Source organism: Wasmannia auropunctata, unplaced genomic scaffold, assembly GCF_000956235.1.
Source record: "Wasmannia auropunctata unplaced genomic scaffold, wasmannia.A_1.0 LD336029.1, whole genome shotgun sequence".
Classification (NCBI taxonomy): domain Eukaryota; kingdom Metazoa; phylum Arthropoda; class Insecta; order Hymenoptera; family Formicidae; genus Wasmannia; species Wasmannia auropunctata.
In genome coordinates, this window is record NW_012026861.1 from 33,907 (window position 1) to 54,311 (window position 20,405).

The 20,405-nt window shown below is 33.1% G+C and overlaps 1 protein-coding gene across 3 annotated transcripts in view; it reads left to right on the forward strand.

Annotated features, from left to right (window-relative positions):
• The first annotated feature begins 690 nt into the window (after nucleotides 1-690).
• LOC105452553 (otoferlin-like) overlaps nucleotides 691-20,405 on the forward strand; it is a 37,155-nt gene continuing 17,440 nt past the window's right edge. For all 3 annotated transcript variants that reach the window (XM_011693760.1, XM_011693761.1, XM_011693762.1), the window contains exons 1-5: nucleotides 691-1,184; nucleotides 7,154-7,212; nucleotides 11,409-11,597; nucleotides 14,073-14,347; nucleotides 18,855-19,119. In XM_011693760.1, coding sequence (XP_011692062.1) covers nucleotides 1,106-1,184; nucleotides 7,154-7,212; nucleotides 11,409-11,597; nucleotides 14,073-14,347; nucleotides 18,855-19,119 — 867 coding nt within the window. In that variant the 5' untranslated portion in view covers nucleotides 691-1,105. The remainder of the gene's footprint in view (nucleotides 1,185-7,153; nucleotides 7,213-11,408; nucleotides 11,598-14,072; nucleotides 14,348-18,854; nucleotides 19,120-20,405) is intronic.

A 20,405-nucleotide genomic window follows, 5' to 3' on the forward strand; every position in this document is an offset into this window, starting at 1 on the left:
TTTATTATTAACATGATTTATTTAAATTTTTGTGTAATATTTACATATGAGAAACAAAGCAGTACATATTAAACAGATCCTACTAGATATCTTTCGTGTATTTTCTTGCAAAATGTCATATTTCTATTTTAATGTTGCAAATTTCTATCCTATCTTTTATATTCATAGAGAAAGTGCTGAGTAAACGTTCACAGAAAGGGTATTTCTAAGTATTTTGAATTTTTTAAACGTTCTTTTAGACTTCCCTTTGAACTTTAGACACTTTAAAGTTTTTGAACACGTTGTTCTGACGTTCTTTTCATCTAAAATTTCAGAGAAACGTTTTTCCGTATTTTGTATTCATTGTCCTCAGGCAGTCTCGATTCTACGAGCTCGTCACCTCGTTTTTCGTTTTCGCGCTACCACCGTTGGGAATGCACCTGTCGCTTGATTAATTCGGCGGCGATTCAGCGTGACAAGTGCGCGAGAGATGTACCTACGTCACCTATTAACGACGGTCGGGCGTACGCGTAGCGGTGAACGCCGCGCCGCCCGCGCCGGTTCCAACGGGGTGGTGATGACGATGAAAACCGGCTCCGACGGCCGCCACCACCACGCACCGCCGAAGGGCGCGTGCGCCAATTATTCCCCCGGTGCAAACTCACGGGGGTTGTTTAAGGCGCGAATTCTCGGAGGACGGAGAGCAGTCGACGGGACAGCCTCCAGGAGGCACGTTCGCGCGAGACCGTGGTCGCGCGCTCTTCCGCCAAGGGGTGACTGAAACCCTCGACGGTGTCTCAGAGAACTCGTGATTCAGGACGCACTCCTCCTTCACCTTGACCCCGCCTATCGCTGGGCGACACACCTGGTTCGATAACGTACGCAGCAAGGGAAAAGGGATTCCAGGCTGTTACATAGATTCCCTCTGTGTCTCATTCACTCTCTCGAGATTCAACACGCAAACTGAAGCGGCAAGCCACGAGTGGCGCGAAAATGATATCGATGAATGGAGCAATCGATATTGTGAGTGACACAATAAGAGTTCGTTGCGATCAGTGAAGATTAAACGAGAGGAGAGTCTCTATTCAATCGATTCTCATAATCGCGGCTCGGCGGAGGAGCAAGAATGTCGCTCGTCGTTATCCTGAAGAACATTCAGGGTCTTAAGTGCAAGGGCGAAAAGGTTGTGAAGATCGACTTTCGAGGTAATGTTAGCTTAGCATATAACTCAAAATTTATTAAATCGCTGACGTTTGCAGGAGATAAAGTTTTTGACGAAAGCAATCGGCTCGATTTTTCACGTGCGCAAGATGATCTCGAATAAATCGCTATTCAGAATGAAAAAGAACGATTTATCGTCTGCAAAATCGACTTCAATAGTGTTCCTTTTTCGAAAAGAATCCATTGTTTTTTTAGGCGTTTTTGAATTAATAATCATTTATCATATTACCAAATTTTCTTAGTTTTTAATCTTAACACATATATTTATTTTTATGTAATCCTCTTTTGTCTTTAATTATTTTACTTAATCTTTCGCCATTATTCATTTATCTATATATGTATTAATTTTTTAGAATATCAGCATTCTTTTTTTTTTAAGAAAAAGGAAGAAATTATCATAAATAATGTACAAAAATATTTCTCTTGTTCTTCTTCTTCCTTCTTTTTCTTCTTCTTCTTCTTCCTTTTGTAATAAGTCTGTGACTTGTTTGTACTAATTTGTCGCTCCTTGTGATGTGGATGTCTTGTAATTCATGTATAATAATTATTCATGATTCTATTCGTTGATGCGTATAATATCTTCTATACTTAATACTATATACATTGGATCTGTGTTATCTGAGTACTCTTGATACTGTCAACTTATTACTATGCAGATTCTACAGATTAATGCACGCGCCTGTCACGTGCTTGGATGCATATCTGCGCGTACACGCGTCCTTTGTCGGTGTTCGGTGCACGAACGATTGATTGTGATGCCGATTTGCGTCCTCGTTACAGAATAACCGTCGGACCTCCGAGCAACGCTCCGGGTTAATTTCCCTAATTTTCAAGTTAACTGGCTGCAGTCGCGTGCTGCTATGCGCTAATAATTTTCCGATAATCGGCGGAACGTGCGTTAATCGAAATTTTTCGATAATTGAAACAACGACGTACCTAGAGACGCGCGATTCTCTCTGCGATTTTTAAAAAGTTTTTTCATTTTTTACGTTACAAAATCTAAAAAGGAAATAATAAATTTAACGTTTTTGGAATCGTGGGATGCATTATGCATCGCTAATCCTCTCATCATTTTAAAAATATAGTTCGTGCAGTTTATTAATATTCTATTAATATTGTGTATTGTGTTAAATGCCGCATTGTTGAAAATAAATTTGTAATTTACAATATACGCAATTTGTAAGAAAAAAAGTAGAATTTAATGGGAACAAAAACACAAATAATTGTTATACTTTATTATACTTATTTCAAATACATATGCAAACCTTTTTTTTTAACAAAAAATAATTTGCTTTTAATATCGTACTTGCTCTCATCATTATACGTATACAGTAATATGTTAGTAGCACAGTAATATAGTTCTCCCACACGATTTTGGCGTAATTAACAGAAATGCACGAGAATTTAATTAACGGCATTCGGACAATTATAACGTATTCCCCAGAAATGTTCGCTAGATATCTACGTCAGAGAATTACACGAAGCTATATATACTTTAGCATACGCTCTCTCAGATTTTCTCGATTTTCTAGATTTCTCAAAACAGCTTTCTTCAGATCATATTGCTTCGCGAGTTCGTCGTCGTGAGACTGCAATGGTACAACTGCATAGGGTAAATTCAGAACGAGATTCAGACGTAACGAGAAACGCATGCCCTAGAGCCTCGGTTCTATATGGGGAGAGTAACATTTCATTTAATCATACCTGCCCCAGTTGTATATGGACGCGCTACGTCGAACCTCAGTAGACGATTGCCACCTACACGGTGCGTGTCGGGGATAAAAAAGTTGTAGCGTCCAGCATCCATTATATATGTGTTAATATGTATAATGAGAAATTAGAGACGCTGCGTGCGTTGCGAGTTCACTGTTTGAGTTTCGCATAATCCCTTGTAATACGATGGGATGTCCCTTGCAAAGTTGCAACATCCCGGCCGTAATACCCGCCCTGGTCTCTGCAGATTTTCAACAGCTGTTAGGATTATTAACATCATCGAAAGCATCCACCGTCGGAGTTACGATGTTGATTGCAACGTGAATTACGATTAATCTGCTGTTAAATGCGCGAACAATGCAAAATTCAACGAGGAACGTGCAAGGTTTCAGAAGATCTGAAATCTGAAGTCTGGGTCTCCTCTCTGTAAAGATCTCCGCAAATCAACGTTTCCGCATTTTCGTAATAATGTAATTCTGTATTTTTAGAACTCAAGCAAAGAGATATTTAAATAATGAAATAGATGAAACGGAATGTCTCTTATGAGTTATTTAATTATAAATGAACATTTCGTCTGAGAATTGAAAATAAAATGTCACAGCTGTATTCTCTCGATCTTCCAGTAATGTAAACATGTTACAATATGCTTGAATTTAAAAGTGTACGCTTTTTTTAATGCAACTTGGAGAAAATGATATTTGTTTCTAGAATTGTTAGAAATTTAATACGTCACAAGTTTAAATTATTTTCATTTTCTTCGTAATTATCCATTGTGTAGTAAAAACTTGGCGCACAGAAATGGAAAAGTAAATTATTCGATATATCTTTTAATATCTTTCTAATGTAATAGCATTCTAAATTATTAATAGCTAAATGAGAAATTTATTTTACACAAAAAATAAAAGTATTTCGGATGTTGTATTCTGATATTATATTATTAGAATTAATAATCAATATACTCATTGTCAGTCATAAACACACACCATGTACACGTATCTTCTTTGGTAGAATTATTTGATATCATGAAATCGACGTGTTAACGAAATTCATAAACGCTGCATTAAATCACGTCAAATTATGTGATACATATTACAGCAGTAACAGAGAGAGAGAGAGAGAGAGAGAGAGAGAGAGAGATATTGAACTTGACCAAACAGAAGTGGGTGAATTCGGTAAATAACTGATTTTGCTTTGACGTAAATAACGTCAAGTGCGAAAATAACGATTTATCTCAAATACCTGCCGTCCATCATGTTTTTTTTCGTGTTATGTCTTTGCAAATCGTAAATAGCATTTCTTCCGTAATCTCGGCAACATTTCATATACAACGGGAAAATACGATTATTATAAACGGAAAACCGCGGAAAACTAATAAATTCACCGCCGGTTATTTCGCAGTGATAAATAACATAATAAATGTAATGAAATTATGTTTATATATCCGTGGGAATAATTAATAATAATTACTTAATCATTATAAATGAAGATAATTTGCATTCCCATCGTATTGTTGAAACAATAGTGACGAATAATGGTAGGTGCTTATAATTTTCTGCATTGTGTAAATGATGCCGATGATTAAAGAACAATCCAATCGTGACAACGAAGATGTATGAGCAGCGTTTCGTGTTAAGATCTTTTATAAATTTACATGGCAATCGAGTTATAACGTTATTTTCAGAATAGACATCGATCGTTCGCATGGTTAAAGTGCCCACTACTAAGCAATTTGCAAATATCCTCGAGAGCTAATCGATAGCAGCATTCGTTATGCAAATAGAACGTAATATTTATGCATTCGCATTTCGCAGCTGGATCGCTCCTTTTCTTGCGAATGTTGCTCAGCTATTTCTGAATATTTGATCCCTTGAACAACTTTTCACATGCAAAAAAGCCAACCTCTGACATCATTCAGATCGTCGATATGGCGTGGTATTTACAATTTGTTTTGCATAAAATCACATATGGGTAGTACTGTTAGTTGACGGGAGCGAATTTATAATAATCTTAACACAAACATTGCGCTCTAATTATCACGGATATGCTACGTCTACAATGTAAGAAGATTAGATTTTGTTTGCTAGTTTATTAGTTTGAAATAAATAACACGACATAATTTTAATTTATAGTTTTCACAGTTATTGATTGATACTATGTTTTCATAATTTTATAATTATTAATTTTATTGATATTATTTTTTCATATAATGCAATTTACTTAATAATTAATATTTTTTGATTTTAATATAATTTTACTAATTGTATTATGCAAGCATTAAATATTGTAATTATACGATTTATTATATTACAGTAAAATTAGATTATTCGATAAGATAACAAGACAAGAATACAAAATAAAAAAAAATTGAAAATGAGACAAAATAATTTTTTACTAATAGTAAGTAGTCTACAACACATTTTTAATGTATTATTATCAAATATGTGTTACATATGTATTTTTAACATATTATTACATATGTGTTAGTTATCGTTTAAATAATATGTATATATGTTTATTTATAAAAACATGCAGACTATGCATATTCTAAAAGATGACGCTATACATTTCTGATGTGCTTGTTGAAAAAAAACTGACAACGCCTCGTTTTACTTTCAAAACGTTGAGGTTGCATAAAAAAAAATTGTGAAAGAAGAGGGATTGCCACGTGTATTCGTATGATTTCATTGCGCGTTAACGAACACGCTCGCGTCTTCCTTCGATTGCATATGCGCCGCGCGTGGCTGACCATAAAGCGCCTTATCTACTACGCAAACTTTCTATCTCCGCGTGCTTTTCACCGGTAAACCGATAACAATTTTGTTATCATGCTGGTTAAATTTCGCTGCAAGTAAACCACGCCGCTCGCAACCAGCGCTTTGTTACTGATAAACAAATGGAAGATAATCGCGGGGTTCTCATACGAGATAAATAAATTGAGATAAATAAAGTAATCAGATATATATATACGCTCTTCCTGTACGGTACGTACAGCCGTTTTATGGAAAAGCAGGACAATAGCGCGATGTATCTCTGATTTATCATTAATTATCTAATATATTATCCCGTCTGCAAACTTATTTTTATCGTTTTAATACGAATACTTTTCGCGTATGTAAACCGCGAATATAAATAGGGCACGTCACTCAATGCTGGCCCACTTTTCACACATCTAATAAAAGCGTATCTGGAAAATCGCACGGAATTTCATTTCGAATAAATAAGTGATCAGCGAGCGAAAGAAAAGAGCGTACGGCATTTCCTCTGTTGCGATATAGAATCGCATGCTTTGTGAAAAATAATAATACCGACTTATCGCTGGCGCATCTTTTTGGAATACAGCGCTTACAAAAAGCAAATTATCACTGTGTTATCCCCAATGGTTGTTGGGTATCGCAATGCGATTTAATCGCGTATTGCATCCCGTACCTCTAGCATTCCGAGAATTCTATTCCGGCGAAATAGCAGTAAGGTATTTACTGTTGTACAGGTATAAAGGTACTTTGTGCTCAGGCTATCCCAGAGGTATATAACTATATACATGTATATATCTATCCTACGATGCTCCAAAGTTAAGCCTGATATGTTCTCTTTTTCGCTTTATGAATTTGCAGCAGCGCTTCTGACGTAAAGCCGCAAAATGTAATTTTAATTTGCCCCAGAGTGCCGTTATTAACCGGCGAACTCGTGAAGAGCTTTCGAATTTAAAATGGGAACTGATGTATGCGTAACCATGCGCGACACGCATTCTTCTGAATTTGAAAAACAAAAAACCTTGAATTTGTATTGAATTTGTAAAATTATTTAAGTGTCAAATTATGCATACTCTTTATTATACACAGCGATATTATAACTTTACATTATTTTAACCATATGCAAAATTACCATTTTTTTAAATTTCTTTATTAAAAAGATCAATGACAAAATTAAACGCTAATATATTCATATGATATTTATAATTTATTTTATTTGATACGTTGTGCTTTAATTTTATTTTATGTTTTATATTTTTTTTAATTATTTAATTTCGTTTAAATTTTGTTTTATGTTGTTATACAAATTGTTATGTATATTTGTTACATACATACACTGAGAGTATACTCAGGGCTTTTAATATAATGCTGCATAATTTTAGCGTATATCATAAAAAAAATTTTTCTGTGCGTAGTAAAACTCATTGTTTATTGAAATATATAAATTATTTTTAGAATATATTTAATATATTTTTTCTTGTCTGTTGCAGAAGTATCGCATTATTCGTCGATACTCGAGGACAATGGGGATGTTATTGAGATTGAGCAGGTAAAGTTTCTTCTTCCCTTTATAAAACGCTTATACTTTTACACAATGCGAAACACTAGACTTGTAATAAGTTTTGCAAAATCTCGAAAATACGTTCTCGTAAAACTAAGATTATGCTTCAATAGAGCGTAGGCGTGTGCGGCAAACAAGAACGCGTTTAATATGGGGAGTATGTTGAATTTTTCACAAACTATTGGATCTATAAACCAGATCCAATTCTGGCTGAAAAATTCTTATTGCATTTTTTTTTCTTTGTTCTCTTCGCTTTTCGAACACCCGTTTTACATATTAAATAAATGGATTTTTATGAAAATATGTATATACTTCAATTTCAATGAAAAAAATAAAGCTAATTTTATAAATAATAAAAAACGTAAAATGAAATATCATGAAAAGAACAGTTTTGTTTGGTATAAATTCTTAAAATTATAAATTTAAATCAAAATTAAAAGTATTTTTTAAGAACAAGCGTACTTGATAAACAATTTATTATTCTACATTTAAGCTTATTCTAGCTTATTCGAAAAGCCTTTTTTAAATATTTTAATAATTTTAAGAATATCTTAAAACAAAGCAGACAAGGATATTAATTTGACTATTATTGCAGTTTACGTTGCTGAAAATATATTTAAAATATTCAAAAATTTCGAATTAAATACATATATATATCTCTTCTATACTTTCCTTTAAAATACGATAACACGCTCTAATAAAAGCCTTTCAGATGAAACATTGGTCGGGGTATTGAATTATCGAAGTGTCGATGTCCTTTGTTACGACTACAATTGTGAACGTCAGAGCTGTAAATATGCGTGTCGTCTGGAAATTAATGATTCCGTCACACCCTATATTACAAACCCATTAAATCATTAGACACCACTCCTAAATAATTTAAGTGTTCAGAAAAGCATGTGCACGAAGATTCGTTTTAACCACATTATTTTTTACCTAATAAAAGATTATTTAATAAAAGCTATTGTTGTCTATCCGATAAATATCATTGTTTATTAAGAAATACAACAATTTTTTGGGGGGATTACATGAAATATAATCTAATATACTATACATTTACTTACAAAATACAATTATTTTTTGCTGAGCGAATAAATAATAAAGGTAATGACATAAAAAATCGAATGTACAATCTCTAGGCGTGATCATGATAGGGCATAATGTCCAAGCTCGAAAAGATTTGCGAGGGGTAAATTAATAAGGCGTTGGTTTTTAGCAGTTCGATAATAATCGCTACTTCTAGAAAGTTTACTCCGATTCTTTCTCTGACTTAGCTCGTGGCTGTGTGTTTCTGAGAATATCAAAGGGAGAGAGTCTCATCAAAACTTTCCTCGGAAGTTTCTAATCTGCATCGTAAATTAACTCCACCGTATAAATTGCACAATGGCAGCCTGCAAAAGATTTTCATAGTCTGGCAAAGATTGTTGGATTTATCATCAAGCTCGCTGATGAGTCCGGGAGCGCGTAGCATGTTGATCATCCTCTTTATTGAGATGCAAGAAGCGGCTGTAATATTGTATGCACGTAACTCGCGTGGGGCCAACTGCTATTACATTGCGTAGCGAACCATTCCATTCAACTTTTATGATACGAAGGTCGAGGCGAAGGGTGCGTGATAGCAGAATCGATCCCGCACATTTTGCCATATATGGCAATCGCGAAAAACGCGGTAAATGTTATTGGGAACTGAAAACTTTTCACGCATGCACCACGTATCGTAGGCGTGTATCGCGCGTATTGCAGATATTGCTCGTTTGCGACAGAAAACGATTGCCTCGCGCAGATGCTGCAGAAACGTGTTTCCAACTGGAAAACGGTAACCGCAACTCCACAAACTGCGATTCACTTGTGTGACGACAGTCCATGCGATTCGAACACGTTGCTTTCTCTGACAAATTTAATCGTTTATTTTACAAGGAAATGCGTGTTATGTATGCATTGTTTGTTTTACAGACAGAGCTCGTCAATAGCTTGCGAATGCACAATGGCAAAGTGGCTCTTTATTGTCTCCTGTCTTCCCGTGAAATGGAAATTTCGATTCGCGCGTCAAGATGTGTGTGTGTGTGTATGCGTAACATGCGAAATGCGGGATTGTTGCGAAAAAGGGCAGGCTTTGATATTTCCAACGGAAGTATTATGCATTATGTACGTGGGATATATTGTAAATTTCATATCGAAAATACAAAATACTGACCTAGTTCGTCGCGTTCGGCGATTGCACCGCTGATGCGGAAGCTGCTTTAATAAGTATCGAAGGCTCAATTCAATGACGTCGACGTGAACCAATCCATTACGGCGCTTCTGCGTTAGGGAAGCTTATCTGACAGCGAGTTGCCTGACAGTTCTCTGCCCGTGGACGATGTATCTTCCTCGTAAACACGATCCACCGAAGGAAATAAACACTTCGCAATATCCGAGTCTGGATAACGATAACACGATGTAACTAATGAACGTATAAAATTTGCACAAATGTTAGAAGTGTGTCACGCCTGTATATTCGAGGGTTTGCGATTTTATTACGCTTTCAACGTAATTAAAAATCTCGACCTGTTTTCACAAGAATTTGCAAAGGTTTTGATGAAACAGATGCGAATTAAAGTTGAATTGTGCAAGGAATTAGCTCATGCGTCCAAAACGGATTACTCGAGATCGATTTCTGGGATTAGTTTTTACAATTTTATGTTTTCTTCTAATGAAACCAGTGTAGATTATTAAATAGTAGTTAATGTTTGAGCGAAGGAAGAAGAGAATATCTTCCATATTTTTTCGTTTTTCATTTTCACGTGTAAAAAAATAAATCTACATTCATTAATCATTTTTTCTTTCTTTCTTTCTCAATGCTTCTTTATAAAAATTCAAATTTTTCCGTGGAAAAAAAGATAGAAAAAGATTTAAAAGAATTCGCATTTTAACAATAATTAAAAATTCAGTTTGAAAAGGATTTTTAACGAACTTTCTCAAATTCATCAATCTTTTTGCATATCAAACGCAAAACACGAATGACTTTGTGCGAAATAAAAGTATGGGAAAAGTTCTGTGAAATTAAATCCCCAATCTTTGAATCCATGAAATAGTTCGGTATTTTTTGTGTTTCCCGGCGTTGTCAGCGCGTGGCATACAACTAAATTGGCAAACATGATGCACAAAGAAATATACCATGTTTTTTATTAAATTCTGATATTTCCGTTCCAAAAAAAAAATTAAAGTTATTGCCATAGAATCAGGATCAATTTTAACATCAATTTAATAATTTTCCTGATTCCACAAGATTGGATTGAAATATTGCTCTGCTTTCGTAAGGAACTCATAACTTGGTTTTCACCGGACTATTTTTAAATCCTATCGATTCTGTTTAATTCATTTGTATCTTCACAAGGAGAGAAGGCAAAAATGAAATTAGAACGATCGTACGACTGCGAGTGCAGCTTTATTAAAAATCACGAAGTGAAAAAGAGCGTCTCGCGTTTCTCGGGCGTAAATAATAGATCATCTTTCATCGTGCGGCAGGTCTCCGCTTAGGAGACCTTTTCAATATCGGTTCTTTCTTAAGTATCGCGTGGTTTTCTCAAAGGCAACCGTGCTCTGAATTTATCGAGCTCCCAGTTTTATTTATATGTATATCCACATATCTCGCGTGCTGTGCTATTTTTCATATATTTCTTCTTTATGTGCGTGCGACTCGAATGCGTGCAAACTCGTGATAGCGACATGAATCCGCCTCGCTTACGGCAATGTATAATCAATTTGTGTGAATATAGAGAAAAAAAGCAAAAAAAATTTTTTTTCATGTGTCAGCACGATTTTTCTATTCTACAAAAATATAAATTAAAAAAAGGATTAGCCTATATCCCCAATTTACAAATGAATATCTTTCTGAAATTAAGAATTTTAACATTCAGTAGAAAATTTGTTGTGAAAAGAATGAAACGAAACATTTCATAGTTTTCTTACTCATTCCCGACTTTGAATGTGAGAAATTTAATTGAACAGAATGAAATGAAGCTCTTCAAAGTTTTCTTACTCATTCCTGACTTCGAATGTGAGAAATTTAGTTTCATATAGAACAAAGTCGCTCCAATTTCTGTTGACTTCACAGAGTGCTTTAATTCATTTGTTGACTTTTTTTTATTGAATTGCATATGACAAGACGTACGTCTTATAAATAATTCATTTTCCATTTTCAGAGTTTCACGTGGAATCTGGGAAGACCGGTGGATGAGGCGGAAATACTGCAACTGGCAGTTGTGTCGCGCGGAGTTCTGAGAAACGAAAAAGTTGCGGCGAGATACGGACTGGTGTTGCAAACGGTGGTACGCGAAGGGAGGATCCTGGTCTCGGATTCCCTGGTCGACCTCAATAACAAACCGCTTCCGGTACGTTCCAATATCGAAGAGAACAGCTGAATACGTAATAGCCGCGATATACGCTATGTCTGCGCGCGATACATTGTACGTTGTATCAAATATCACACGTTCCATCATCACCTGCGAAATGCTATTTTCTTTATAAGATTGATAAATCTATCATTTCTCATCTTTTTGATAATTTCAGATACCGATAATAATTTTGCATAGTATGTATGATTACTTAAATAATTATTAAAATAATGACAAAAAAATAATGACTTAAATATAACTAAATAACAGAGAAGAATCATAAAACATCTCGCTGGATTATGTGCACAAAATTATTTTTAAGTCAAAATTAAAATTATTTTAATAATAATTATTTAATCCAGATAACGCATTAACGTACAAATGTCAAGCTAAAAATATGTTACACGTATGTAATTTGTATGTGTCAATTTTTAACCATTTGCGGATTATTTTTATTATCTAAAATTACACAATTACTCTTAGAACATAGTACTTTCTTTACTAATGATTTTTTTGGAGCATTACATGCTCAATTATATAATTCATTTAAAACAAACATATTCTTCGAAATTATAAATTAATTTGCAATAAAAAAATTAAATATATATATATGTATATATGCTTTATTATTTATTGCATAATTTATTTATAATGCGGTACATTTACAATCATACAAATATCTTTAGTTTTTCGGGAGAATTTGATAAATAGCAGCTTCGAAAGTGTCTTTACAATAAATTTTTATTTAAAATAACAAAATTCACATCATTATTAAGTGACTCGGCTACGTTCTTGAGCGAAAGAGAAGACTTAAGATGCGAGGCATTTACAATGCAAATGCCGGGAAATAAAGAAAACTAACATTAAAAAAATGTTAAAAGCCCGCGTATATTTCACTCGCTAAGGTAAGTAAAGCAAGTGTAACAGCAAACCTAATTTAGTCGAGATAGCAATTCAAATTTTACCTATTCTTTTTCCTTCACAGCAGCCATATTAAATGTTTTCCGTCTCAGGGAACATTCTGGCATAAAGAGTACCTACGTGACGGACGTTTGTAACATGTAACATTTTAAACAGACAGACGCCCTAAGTGTCAGTGGTGTATTCGAATAAGCATACGCTTGCAAAGTGCATTCCTTTCTTTGCAGCCGTACTTTCTTCTTTTAAAAAGAATAAATAAATATATTACGAATATAAAATTTTGCTGGATAACTGCTGCGTAAAAAGTTTGATGTTTGACTGATTTTATAGACTATTTTTTTTAATTTTAAATTTCACGTTTGCTTTTTGTTTTTCTTGTTATTTTTTCAAGTTGATTAATTAGTTAAAAAATTCGGAAAAATGATCATAACACGTGCACTGATAATTATTCTTTTCAACGAACAATAAAACTTGTTGTGTAGATGAGAATTTTTACAAAACAGCATTTTCATCACTGCCACTGAAAAATGTGAAATTTTATATTAATTGTTTTTTAAGCTCATTTTTGGATAACATTTAATGAATGCATTTGCTGCATTATTTAGAAGCTTGAAAGGACGAAAATGTCATCATAAATTCAGAATGATTAAATTATTACTAACACATTGTTAACAAAGTTGAAATAGAATGTAAAATTCTTCTCGCAAGTTAAGCAAGACACATTAACTTCTCTTGTAATCTTAGAATTGTACCATGTCGACTTTAGCTATTATCATACAAAGTGCATTGAAATAGATTAATAGAAAGACAAAGTTTGCAGGCGAATCCTTTGAATCTTGTGGCAGGCCTTAAGTAATTTAAATATTAATAATTTAAATAAAAGATAATATTTTCTTAAATTATTTCAAAGATGTTAATATATTTATATAAATATATGAATGCAATTGAGTAGAATAAAAAAATGTATTTTATTCCAGTAAATCAATAAAAACTTGCAGCTAGACCAATAAAAATTTCAATATTTCATATTTCTGATGCATATACTGCATATAACAAGTTTTTGAACTTTAAAATTTACAAAATTATTAAAAAGAAAAGTATTATAACGAAATTGAAATGTATGAAACTAAATTTTTCTTTCATTATTTCTATACACATTATTATCTTTCACAAATAAAAAAATATTGGAAATCTCTTCATGTTCCATCAAATACACAATTTCTCTATTTTATTCTGAACCGCTCACGAATAAATCCATTTTTTACATGTTACCGCGACCAGCTGAAAAATGTAAAGGTTAGGTTTTTTCAGATGATCGCGGTAATATCGGAAATTGCTATACATTTTTAGACGGCCGTATGCATTTTCTACCAGGTTCCTCTAACTTATATAACGTACTACTCCGGTTGTCGTTGTTACGCGCGGGCTTATAGGCGGCACAAAGAACAAAGTTCGTGCGCGATATTTCTTATTTCCGTTAAGCACCGATTATCTTAACTTCCTAACTTTCATCGATCGGGCCCTCTAATACGCCATTGTTCGTGTGTGCAGGCGGTGGTGTGCTTCGAAATTCGATACAATCCCCCAGACGGAAGTTGCAGCTCGTACGCGGTCTCGGAAATAATGGAGGATGAGCAACAAATGTTGATCGACATCGAGCAGAATATCGCAAACCTCGAGAGAAGCCTCGAGCAAGCCAACAGCAGTTCCACCAGTGGGAAAAGACGAGGCTCTTGGCATACCCCCGAGAAAATATCGAAAAAAGGCTTCTTACCGAGGGGCACCTCTTTGTCAACTAGTGAAAAGTCGCCCGACACTCGGAAGCGGTGAGTGATAGATCGTTCTTTAAACAATGAAATAATATAAATTATATAATATCTAATTTTTAAAAAATTTAAGAAATTTAAGTTGATCTTTTGATATAGACGACCATAAATTAATAATAGAATTATTAGAAGATATTACTTTTATTTGCAAAAATTAGACGAAAGTAACATTTATTAATAACATTTATTATTATACTTTTATTTTTAACCTTGCTCATTTTACAGTTTTATCCTAAAAATATCAGTTTTCCGTTATTCATACTTCCTTTTCATGATACAATATCTCCTTTAAAAATTAAATAAATATTTTTCAAATCTTTTTGTCTGATATTTTTATAACGTTGTTATATTACATTTAATGTAAACTATTTAATTAATAATTTTATAATGATATTAGAATATAGGTTTGCACTGAAAAAATATCAAAATTATTCAAAAACATAAATGGAAGTAATAAATGATAGAACAAACATTCCGTAAATACAAAAAACAAGAAATATCCTTTAATTAATATAAATATAGATTTAACTTTAAAATTTTTTACTTGTTAAAATCCAAGAAGTCATATTATGTTTGCAATCATATTTTATTAAAACTTATAACGTTTCGTTATAATTTAAGTTTTAATAAGATATCGTTAAATTTCATTAAAGCTAAGCTCTCATCATTTTAAGATAAAAAAATGAGTCATGTAATATTACATTCTTTATTCGTTTTGTGAATTATTTTTGCTAGCACAATCTAAATCTATCTTGTCGTATTTATATATATACCATGATAATATCGTCAAAACGCTCGTCAATTTTGCAATAGCTTCGTTTTATGTACGTGTGTGACAATGACTCATCTGACTTTGATCAATTTAGATATACAATGAATCGTCAAGCTTCATAATATTTGGTTCCAGTGGGAAAGATATAATATTTGGTACCGCGGGAAAGATATCATATAATCATGTCATCATCGAGTAGCAAATAACTACGATAGATATATTTTTTGAGAGTCACACTGTCGGAAATGTTAACATAATTACGAGATAGTTGTGTCATTCCAGAGTTATATTATACCGAAATGTGTATATTACATCGCCGAGAGGGCCAATGCAAATTATGTTAAAATTATTCATCAAGTCTATGTATGTAACTATCACGTATATACATATAAACATGTGAACTATGTATTTAATTAGTGTTTCAAACTAATAACTCAATTTAAAGAACAAAATATTTAATTAACGAGAAATATTAACAAGACTGTATGCAAAATTTTGCGCTCTTTTTATTCATAAGAACATGTACATTAGTCTATTAAAGAAATTGTTTTCACAATATTTTGTAATACTGTTTATATTTAGTCGCACAATTGCTATTAAAACTTCTACTTTTATTTCCGCGTCTTTGTTACAATTAATTATGGATATGTGAAAAGCGTATTCAATATGGAATTCATGCATAATAATTGCAAATTAAAATGCGAATTATTAAGTCTCTTTTTGCATGAAACTATTATTTGAGAAACATGTATTTATATTTCGAATTCCAGATATCATGCACGATTTAATCGCAATTGTACCGTAATTTCCTATTGCTGCTGATTTTACATACAAAAGAGATATAATTTAGAATGAAGAATAAAAGAAGAATTAATCGATTGTTACTCCGTTAAATAACTACAATAATTGATAATAAATAATAATTGGAAATTAATATCACCACGTATTTTCGCGTTTATAAAAATATTATAAAGAATTGTTGTAAATTTGAAAATTACACAACTTTACATAATTGCACAGATAAATATATCGAAAAACACGAAAAATCTCTATCTTAAAATTACAATTTAAATGCAATTTTGCACTTAGATTAAACTCAGAACTACATGAAAATGAACTACATGACGTGTTTTATTTAGGAGTTTCGCATCTCATGTTCATTTTTGCGAGATACTTACACACCGTGATGTATCTTCGTTAATGTTTACTTTTTACGCGCCATCGGAAGCGTAAAAATTGCATTTTACTATTCCATTTAAACTCGGAATTGCAAAAAAACAAAATCATTTATTTCTGCAGAATAAGTGATATGTTGTCAGCAATTATTTTTTTCTTTATTATTTCTAATACATATATTTAATATCGAGATGTGCAAACTGCATTTAATTTTTGTTCAAGCAATTAAATTAAATTAAAGTTGTACTATTAAAAAATTTAAGTAGTGTATTTTCTGAAAGTTCGCTTTCTCTCGCCCGTTTTTGCGAAAATTTCGCATGCGGTTAGTATTTCATTAAAATTTATATTTTACTCTCGTTTCGCAAATTGCGTCTATTTTCTCCTGCACTTAAGTTTTCATTAAAAATTTCGAAAAAATGAATGAGTTGTTAATTAAACGACTCACGGACGCATATTGACTTTTATGAATTGCCTAGCTACGATTACTTTGGTGATCTGGCAGCTTTCGACATTATTATTAAGTACTGTGTTATTACGTATCCGGTATCATCGTCAACGTCACCGAAACATGAATAGATTGATTAATAAGGGTGACTGAGCGTTTGACGATGTCGATGATGCCAGCGATGTATTATCACGATGATCTCGTTGAACCTTTTTACGACGGAAAGGTCAGGCGAGGTAAAGATATATTATTTCTGCACGTATGTACATTTGCTGGGCAATATGTAAAATGTGGAACGGATGATTTATTGGTACAAGATATTGGTACAAGATATTGGTATAAGACAAGAAATATAAAATACCGACAATTTTTCATATTAGTATTGTTATATATGTGTGACGCAGAGTTTTTAAATAAGATTTTTATAAGTATCTTAAATAAATTGCTGCAAAATTATTTTGTATCCAAAATTGTAACATTTAATTTGTCAATAAGGTAGAAATGTTTATAACGTTAACGATAACAGGAGTTACCTTTTAGTTACCTTTAATATCAAGAGAGAGAAAGAGTGAAAGAGAGAGAGAGAGAGAGAGAGAGAAGATAAAATTAAATTCTCTGTCTTTACGATATAACGCAAAGTTTTAATACATTTTGTATACTTTTTAGTGTACATATATATAGATATTTATTGTATAGATATATAAAAATTTCAAGCAACTTCGTAACAAATAACTTTTTGCTGCAAGCTGTTTTTTTCTCAATCATAATTGATCTCACATTTTTCTATTTTCTTTCACTTTCTTAGAACGAAAGGAGGCTATGGCTTATACTATTTCGTGTAGGTATTATTAGGATCTTATCGTGACGCGTTGGGAAAGAAGTTGTTTTTTATATCTCGCAAGAAGATTAAACTCTCCTGGGAGCGCCACGGCAATTTCTGTCGCTGCCTCTCGACGTGAGGACGTAATCGAACGTAACTCGTGACCGTCCATACGCGTATAATAACGTACCCGTGACATCCTCGTTCGCAAAATCGCCCACGGTTTCCCCCTCGTTATAATCGACGAGGATCGAAGTAGCATGGATGCAAACATATCGTAGGACTTGAGCCTTTTGTCAATTTCATCCCTGTTTCAGCTAGTAACAACAGCACTGTGTGTGCTAGTGTTTCTATCGATGGATTATAAAGAGGATTGCCTGTTGGTTTTGTTCGAGCTTTTAAAACTTCATTTTTTTAAATTTTTAATAATTTATAAAATGTTAACAAAAAATTAATAAAAGATAAAATACAATACAATTAATAAGAGATAAAATATAGTTTGCAAATAATATATAAGCATTGTTTGAAACTACTGAACTATTATAAAAATCTATAATCACTTTTTTTTTTCAAATTGTTCAACAATATGTAAGAATTAAGAATACTTTTCCTCGCGATTTCGCTTAGATTTAACTTACAGATTAGGAGATTTGGAATTCAATTTGAGCGTTTGCAATATCTAAGCGTTTTAATCTGCCGTTGTGTGTGTTTACGGTTACGAGCGGATGGTATTGCGGCTTAAAGTGAGTGACGCCATCGGGTCGAGATCACCGAAGTTCTCGGTGTGCAACGGCATGAAACCTGACGGAAGCGATATAAGGGTGCTAGTAAGCGGCTTTTCGAGTCACCTGGGAAAGAGAAAAGTTATGTTCATACGCTGCGGAGAATAATAGGAAAAAATAAAGCCGAGATAAATTCGTTTACTGGAGTTAAAGTCACAAAATAGTTTTTAAAAATGTTTGATACTTTTCTCTCTCTCTCTCTCTCTCTCTCTCTCTCTCTCTTCTTCTGTCTTCTAATATATTGAAAAATAAAATTTTACAAAAATATAGAAGATAAAATGAATGACCATCATGTATTCTAAATATTATTCTAAATTATACAATTCTAATTTCAATTGCACATTTCAATCAATATCAAGACGGACAATAAGTAGTGCTTTTAGAAAGCATCTTGCCTCTAGAGTCGTTCAGATATCTCAGTATTGGATTGCACAACGAGAATTAGAGTCTTCGGAAAAGTATTTACCCGCTGATATATTGGATTCCCCTTCATGGATATCCATTTCCTTCAGAAGCACCACTTTGAGGAGCGTGCGATCCCTGCTGAAATTGGGAAAGCAGAGACCGCCACGTACCCGGTCCTGTGACAGCAACTCGGAAACGAGAGAACTTCTTGACAGACAGGACTCGAGCTGTCCAACTTCGAATGAACCTTCACGAACGAATTCTATGACGTCCCTCGAAACGAATGCGTCCGATAACGACAGTCAACTAAGCGCCAACCTTGAGCAAGAGGAGACAGTTGCAAAAAAACCGGCCAAGAGATCTAAGCCCAAGGTTAATATCTTTTTCAATGACTAATGATTGGTTACGTTGCATATATGTTAATAAGAATGCTAAATATTGTTTTGTTGTTCACTTATTATTACAGTACTGAGCAATACTTACATAATAGCAATCTAAAGACACAAAAATTTAAGACAATAATTATTTCGAGTTAATAATTATGTCGAGTAAAAATCAGCTAGTTGAAGTTTGAAACATTTCTGGAGCGATTTTTTAAAAATAATTTGTCCTATTTATATTTTTTGCACAGAATAATTCACAAGCGCCACAAATACAATAAAAATATTTCGATTAAATACACGCGTCGGAAGGCACCCTTATGCTCGATAAACCATCCTTCCGGTCACTTAAAAAATTCTAGCTACGCCAAAAATGATTTGGCCCATTTCTAGTTTTGCACAATGTCACTTCTAAGTGCCAGATACAAAGTAAAAAAACATTCTGATCGAATACACGCGTCGGAAGGCCTCACGCTCGATAATAATTTTTCGATCATAAAAGGTACCTTCGAACGTGTGCATTCAAGAAGAACATTTTTCATTTTGTGTCTGGCATTTATAGAAGTTACTTTCTGCAAAGGTAGAAATGATACAAATCATTCTTGGCGTAAATAGAATTTTTCGAATAAACGGAAAGGTGGTTTATCGATCATAAGGGAAGTAACATTGTCTTCCGACTCGTATATTTGTTCGAAATATTTTGTATTGTGTTTGTAGCATTTACGAGTTACTCTGTGTGAAGCTAGAAATAGGATAAATCATTTTTTTTAAATCGCTCCAAGAACATTCCAAACTTCAATCAGCTTATTATATTTCCCATAAATTTATATTATTATTAAATACTTATATATCTTTACTTATCTAAATTTTAAGAAATTTTAAGAAAAGGATTTGTTAATGAGAATCTTACTTTCCTTTAATTTTTTTTATTCGGACAATAATACAAATTCAACAGACGAATGCTTTTAGAGGAAACACAGTTCTTGCAAAATAAAGTAATTTCGAAATGTCACAGCAAATTGTATTAAGCATTTACGATAATACTGATGCAGCAATTATCCGTAAATGATGATCCGATTATCTTTAAATGAGATTGAGGTCGATCGATCCTGAAAGGGCAAGCTTAAATTACGTCAAAGGGCGAACGAAATTTTTATGCAAAATTATTTTGGCTCTCTTTTTGCGACATGAGCAGATTCGATATCACGGCCGTTTTATGCGGTGCTATATTAGAAGATATTAACATTCCTCGTAATAATTTTGTGAAGCGAGACATTT